General features: G+C 32.7%; 1 protein-coding gene across 1 annotated transcript; it reads right to left on the bottom strand.

Moving 5' to 3' along the window:
* Positions 1–3,907: 3,907 nt before the first annotated feature.
* Positions 3,908–4,480, bottom strand: LOC132060910 (aspartokinase 2, chloroplastic-like). Its single transcript, XM_059453808.1, has 2 exons — positions 4,118–4,480; positions 3,908–4,015 (listed from the first exon to the last, which is right to left on the bottom strand). The coding sequence occupies exons 1-2, from the start codon at positions 4,478–4,480 to the stop codon at positions 3,908–3,910; spliced, it is 471 nt and encodes a 156-aa protein (XP_059309791.1).
* Between the last annotated feature and the right edge of the window lie 2,622 nt (positions 4,481–7,102).

Raw genomic sequence — 7,102 nt, 5'->3', positions numbered from 1 at the left:
TGTTATCCCAAAAATTTAATGAATACACTAAAAAAAAATGATTTTCCAGTTAAAATAACGAATCGACCGGAGAAACTCACCGCCGACTAGATTCCGACAAAGCAAAATGCGACTAGAACTAAGTAGATCCGGTCGGATATCAGAGCCAATCTAACTTGGATCAAAACGTGGAAAACTCCAAAGCCACCGCGTCGACAACCTTCGTCCACTTCCAACGGAAATGGTGCAAATGCCTTAACATCTTGACCTTGAAACATGCTCAATCATAATTATCTTGCAACATATACTTTCGTTATCTTTATTATCTATTTAACACATTACTTACTACTTCATTAGAAAAAGATTTCCAGTGAATCATCGGAAAAATATTTACACGTACCCGGTTCATACACCCGAAGCTAAGAAGAAGAGTAACCAAAAGTTAGAGAGGAGGAAGAGTAAATCGGAAGAGATTGAGAGACAATGAGAGAGAAATGAGTTGATCGGAAAAATATGAATACAAGCCTTATGTTGCGGTTGATTTTTAATTTTAACTGTGTTTAAATGTTTTAGTTATGTACAGTAATTGATATACACCTTTTAGTTATGAAATGTAATTAATTTAAAATATAGCTACTAAATATTAATAAGGCCTAATGTTATCTACACCATGTAGATTTCCCTTTTATATATATGCATGACCCGCGACAGGATAATCGGAACAAAGGAGGAAAATACTTCGGGCAATTCGCGAGTGCCATTCTTTTGGGGTGGTCTTTAAATTTTGCCCCTACATTTGCGATGTCTTTAAATTTTGCCCCTCATATTTGTGGTCTTTAAGTTTTGCCCTTAGCTTGGATACCTGAGGTTTTGGGTTCGAACCCCGCTCCAAGCATAAAATAAAGAAATAATTTCGCAAGGCGGGGTGGAGGGAGTGTCTGCCCTCCTGCATAACTAACTTAAGGAAAAACTAAAGTTATCTTGGAGGGGGCATAACTTTTCCTCAAGACATAGTTTAGTTATGCCTTATGGAGCAAAACTTTTCCTTAAGGAACTATGCCTTATGGGGCGGTTTTTAATTAAGGCATAAAAAAGTATGCCTTAACTAAAAATGTGCCTTGAAAAAAAAAAAAAAAAATGTCTCAAGGCAAAGTCCACCCCTCGGCATAACTTCCTTAAGGAAAAACTAAAGTTATGCCGAGAGGGGGCATAACTTTCCCTCAAGGCATAATTTAGTTTTGCCTTATGGGGCAAAACTTTTCCTTAAGGAATTATGCCTTATGGGGCGAACTTTTTAATTAAGGTATAACAAAGTATGCCTTAACTAAAGTGTGCCTTGAAAAGTTTTAAAAAAAAAAAAAATGTCTCAAGGCAAAGTCTGCCCCCTCCGGCATAATTTCCTTAAGGAAAAACTAAAGTTATCTTAGGAGGGGCATAACTTTCCTCAAGGCATAATTTAGTTTTGCCTTATGGGGTAAAATTTTTCCTTAAGGAACTATGCCTTATGGGGCATACTTTTAATTGGCATGTAACCAAAAGTATGCAACCCAAAAGTGTGCCTTGAAAAGTTAAAAAAAAAAAAAAAATGTCTCAAGGCAAAGTCGCCCTAGGCATAACTTCTATTAATAAAAACTAAAGTTATGCGGAGGGGATAACTTTCCTCAAGGCATAATTTAGTTTTGCCTTATGGGGCAAAATTTTTCCTTAAAGAACTATGCCTTATGGGGCATACTTTTAATTAAGCGCATAACCAAAAGTATGCCTTAACTAAAAGTGTGCCTTGAAAAGTTAAAAAAAAAAAAAAAAAAAAAAATGTCTCGAGGCAAATCTCACCTCCGGCATAACTTTGGTTTTAATATAGGATTGTATCTTTGAATCCGGCATACACTCTCCCCAGCCTATCTTGCGAAATTATTTTTTTTTATTTTATGCATGAGCGGAGGTTCGAATCCAGAACCTCGGGTATCCAAGCGAAGGGCAAAACTTAAAGAACACAAATATGAGGGGCAAAATTTAAAGACCACCCCAAAAGAAGGGCAATCCGTGCAAAAAAATGAAATACTTCGGGCCAAAGCCCAAGCAATTCCCAGACGCACAGCAGCAGCCCGAGCAGAAATGGGCTATGAGCCCAATTAGCTAACTCTTCTTCTCTCTACTTTGTCTTTTGTGTATTTTTTGACTTGTTGATTTGTAAAAAATTAATAACATTTTACTTTGTTTTAATTTCTTAACTTAGATGAATCCCAGGCATAAACGTGAAAATCCGCTAAAGTTTTTGACTGAGGATCTTCTATCGTTTGCAATATTTCAAGTCAAGTAGCTTTCCAGAATTTCATACTTGTTTTCCAATATAATATGATTGCATTTTCAACACAAGGGAATTTCCAGAAGTGATAAATGAAGGAAATGTTTTCAAAATAGGTCAGCCACTAAATATTTCAATTGAATGAAAAATGTCCTTTTTAGCATAGTTAAGTGACTGTTCAGTCAAAGTAAGCAAATCCTCATTTTTTGGGCCATTAACATACTTCGACAAAAATGATCCTGTGGAAGGTTCAAATATTTTCCCAAAACAGATTTTTCAAACGACGGTTAATTCATTAATTCTCATTTGATTGAAATAATGAATTACTCATTTGTTCTACTCATAAAATGATTTTTCAACAAAATCTTTAAACCCATTATATAAACAAGATATACTCCTTTTCTAATTAATTGGCCATGAATAAGCTTCTTTCTAACTTTACACATATAGCTCCTTAAACACATTATTTTGCAAACAAACCATACAAATTTTTACCCATAAAATGTTAGATGCATATGTAAATCGGATTGGGCGGATCCTTAATACCGAGGTGCTTAAAACCTTACTTGGGGGATCACCCGAACTCAACCCATTTCTCTGGATTTTAAAAAATTAACCTTAAATTGGTTCCTAATTCTCATTCAATAAATTAGGTAGCGACTCTGTTTGTTCACGACAAAGAGGCGAAGTTATGCGAAACTTTTATGCGCGAGCATAAAAGCAGACCGTAACAAATAGTAAATGACAACTTTTTCTATTTCAGAGTCTTTTAATGAAGGGTAAAAAGTTTAATCAACATTTCTAAAGTTCTTCGTGCTTTTAATATAATATAGATAAATATAATCAACTCGTTCGTTTTTTTAACTAAAATAAATAAATATTATAACTGATATGTTGTATATCTAATTTTAGTGTAATGAACCGAACAACAAATAAAAAATAATCCATGTATTGTTAATCCTTGCATAACTAATCCCTACATATAGGACAACACTTTATTGACACCCTAATATATATACATCTACACAGCACTCCTACATCGATTATCATCCAATTAATTAAGTGGTTTAGTAGCTTTGATATGACAACCATCTCAAATTCTATTTTCAAAAGAAGCTTGCACTTCAGGAAGTTTGATTTTGTCAACTTTGCTTCTGGGCTAAGTAAATGTTTTGCAGTTCCTGCATATCGTGCAAGAGGGCTTGCATAGAGTGATTTGCAACGCGCAAGCAGCTGATATTGTTCAGCTTAAAGAAGCCATCAATAATGAAGTTTTTTATGGCTATGTAGGAGAATTAACGCTTGTAATGAAATTTGGTGGGCCCTCATTAGCCTCATCAGAAAGGATGAAAGAAGTAGTCAATCTTATTTTGAGATTTCGCCAAGAGAGGCCTGTCGTTGTTCTCTCTGCTATGGGAAAGATGACTAACAACCTTTTGCTGGTACAATTTTAAACGAATGATTCCTTGATTATTTGGATGGTGTCTCTAATTAGTTACTATATTTATGTGTATTTCTTATACATTTATATGCATGTATTTTAGGCTGGTGAAAAAGTCGTCACATGTGGTGTTTCCAATGTGGCTGAGCTGCAAGAGTTGTCCTTTGTAAAGCAGCTTCATCTTAGGACAAAGGACAACTCTTGCAGCTAAGATGAAGTTCCTTTACAAAGGACAACTCTTGCAGCTCAGCTACACTGTAAACACCACATGTGACGGCTTTTTTACCAGCCTAAAATACATGCATATAAATGTATAAGAAATACACATAAATATAGTAACTAATTAGAGACACCATCCAAATAATCAAGGAATCATTCATTTAAAATTGTACCAGTAAAAGGTTGTTTGTCGTCTTTCCCATAGCAGAGAGAACAATGACAGGCCTCTCTTGGCAAAATCTCAAAATAAGATCAACTACTTCTTTCATCCTTTCTGATGAGGCTAATGACGACCCACCAAATTTCATTACAAGCGTTAATTCTCCTACACAAACATAAAAAACTTCATTATTGATGGCTTCTTTAAGCTGAACAATATCAGCTGCTTGTGCGTTGCAAATCACTCTCCGTGCAAGCCCTCTTGCGCGATATGCAGGAACTGCAAAACATTTACTTAGCCCAGAAGCAGAGGCGACAAAATCAAGCTTCCTGAAGTGCAAGCTTCTTTTGAAAATAGAATTTGAGATTGTTGTCATATCAAAGCTACTAAAACTTTAAAAACTACTAAACCACTTAATGAATAGGATAATAGTTGTAGGAGTGTTGTGCGGATGTATATATATAGGGGTGTCAATAAAGTGTTGTCCTATATATGGATTAGTTATGCAAGGATTAGCAATATATGGATTATTTTTTATTTGCTATTTGGTTCATTGCACTAAAATTAGATATACAAGATATCATTTATAATATTTATTTATTTTAATTAAAAAAGTAATGAGTTGATTATATTTATATTATATTAAAAGAACAGAGGGTCTAGAGAATGTTGATTAAACTTTTTGCCCTTCATTAAAAGACTCTGCAATAGATAAAGTAGTCATTTACTATTTTCCCCAAATTATTATTTAACTAGTGTATTAGCCCGCTCTTCGCGTGGTCAGAAAGATTTTCTTACAACTATAAAAATTATAGATTGAATAAATGAAAAATAAAAAACACATAAACAAATACAATTGTTGATTTACTGAAAATTAAAGGAGAAATATAGAGGAAAAAAAAAAAAAAAAAAGAAAGGTGTGGGGGGTGTAAAAACATAGCACATGTTTGTCAGCCTAGAACCTCTCTGAAATGATGGACTTGATACAAACAAAGAAAATCAAAATTTCAAAAGAATTGCAACCGCAAAAGAACAAAGTAAAGCAATTTAGCAAAACTAAAAAAGTACAGGTTGATTAACAAAATAAAAAGGAAAAAAATAAATAAAGGCACATTAAAAATACAGTGCTATTCTCACTAATGACTAAAGTAATGCTTTGAAAGCCTGGCATAAATTGCTGATAATTCTCGTGATGTTTCTAAACACATAAAGGTATTGAATAGAACATCAAAGGAAAAATTTATGCGCGCATGAACCTGAAAAGAGAAATAAAAAATATATTACATGTTTGTTAACCGTGAACGAACGCATAGACCTAAATAAAAACTTTAAAAAAAGTTACAGCCATATAACCACATAGACTATGAGATTTACTTTCCGATTCACAAAAACAATAAGAAAAAAATGAAGACATACAATAAGCTCTGTATCAAATCCTTCATTTATTTTGTAGATCACTTTTATCTTCCATGATTGCTTTGTCCTCCAAAATTAATTATATGAGCAAAATTAAATAATTGAAAATCAAGATAATAAGTTTTGTCCTTTGAAAATTATGCATGTTGATAAATTCAACATGTATTCGAGACATCCTGACTTGCTGGTGATCAGATAGATGTATGAACTTGTATTATGTTAAAAATATTTTTTTGGCGCACATTGTTAAAGGCCTAAAATAATCACAGCCACACCAAGTAGCCTACAGAAAATGTTAACTATCTTATACTCCCTCTCCCTCAGTCCCAATTTATATAAGAGGAGTTTTATTATTTGGGGAGTCAAACAACTGCTTTTTTTTTTACTATGATTTTCTCCTACTCTTTCTTTATATTTTGAATTATTAGTTAAACAGACTTATAATACTTTTAATGTAATTTTTAAATATGTAGTTTTTATTATAAAATACTCAAAAAATCTATGTTTGAAATTGAGTCAAAGATTAACTCTGGAGAAAAATGTGTGCTCTTCAAATGGTAAACATAGTACTTATTAGTACTCACTCAATTAGAAATATTGCAAGTGTGTCAATTAGATATATGGAAAATAATGCTTAGTGAATCACATGAAATCGTATCATTTTCATGCATATGTGGTTCTATGCTTGATATAATTTTGAAATTACGTGTGAAGCAAATTATTTATTAAGTCATTTCCGAAGAACTTGGGAATAATTTTGTGAAATACATACATTTACTAGCGGAATAATAAGTCTGGTCCAAATTTCTAGTTGAAAATAACCTAGACAAGTTTAGAGGGTGATTATGAATTCTGCATATTTTGTAATACAATCGTCAAAGTATTTGTTGTGTGTCTCTTTCTTTATCAACCTCAAGAGATGTTTATAAAGTAGACTACGTTTGATTAGATGATGCAAAATTTATTTAAAAACAATCAACTTTCTATTGTGTTGGGAATCAATTTTCTACTTTGAGATCGGGAGGGGCAAATGATGGAATGATGCACAAGAATGGAATATTTCTGGAAAAAAAAAAATGATAAAGACATGCACAAAAGTTAACATTTGAAGATCTAGAAGTTTGCAATATTTTGTCCAAAAACGAAGTTCTCCATTTATTCAACTAATAATTAAATACAATGTCAGGGATTTGGAAAACGTCCATAATTGTGTTTGTGGTTTGCGAAATGGTTTACTTTCGCCCTCTATTTAAAGTTGTGGCCAACTAGACCTTTGTGGTTACAAAATCAGCACACATTTGCACTTATTTTCCAATTCGGTTGACGAAAATATTCCAAAATAATAATAATAATAATAATAATAATAATAATAATAATAAAAAATTAAAAAATAGGAAAAAGATCCAAAAATCTCCCTTGTTGCTTGCCGAATTGTACAAAATTTCCCCTTATATGTTTGGTTCACGAATTGTTGTATGTTGCTTATATGCATGGGCATATGCTTAATATGAGATATATTATAGATTGTCGTTAATTTCAGTTTGGAAGATTGTAAATATTCCTCTAAGGTGGATTATGAAAG

This window comes from Lycium ferocissimum, chromosome 1 (assembly GCF_029784015.1).
Source record: "Lycium ferocissimum isolate CSIRO_LF1 chromosome 1, AGI_CSIRO_Lferr_CH_V1, whole genome shotgun sequence".
NCBI classification, from domain to species: domain Eukaryota; kingdom Viridiplantae; phylum Streptophyta; class Magnoliopsida; order Solanales; family Solanaceae; genus Lycium; species Lycium ferocissimum.
This window is presented reverse-complemented; position numbering and strand designations above follow the sequence as displayed.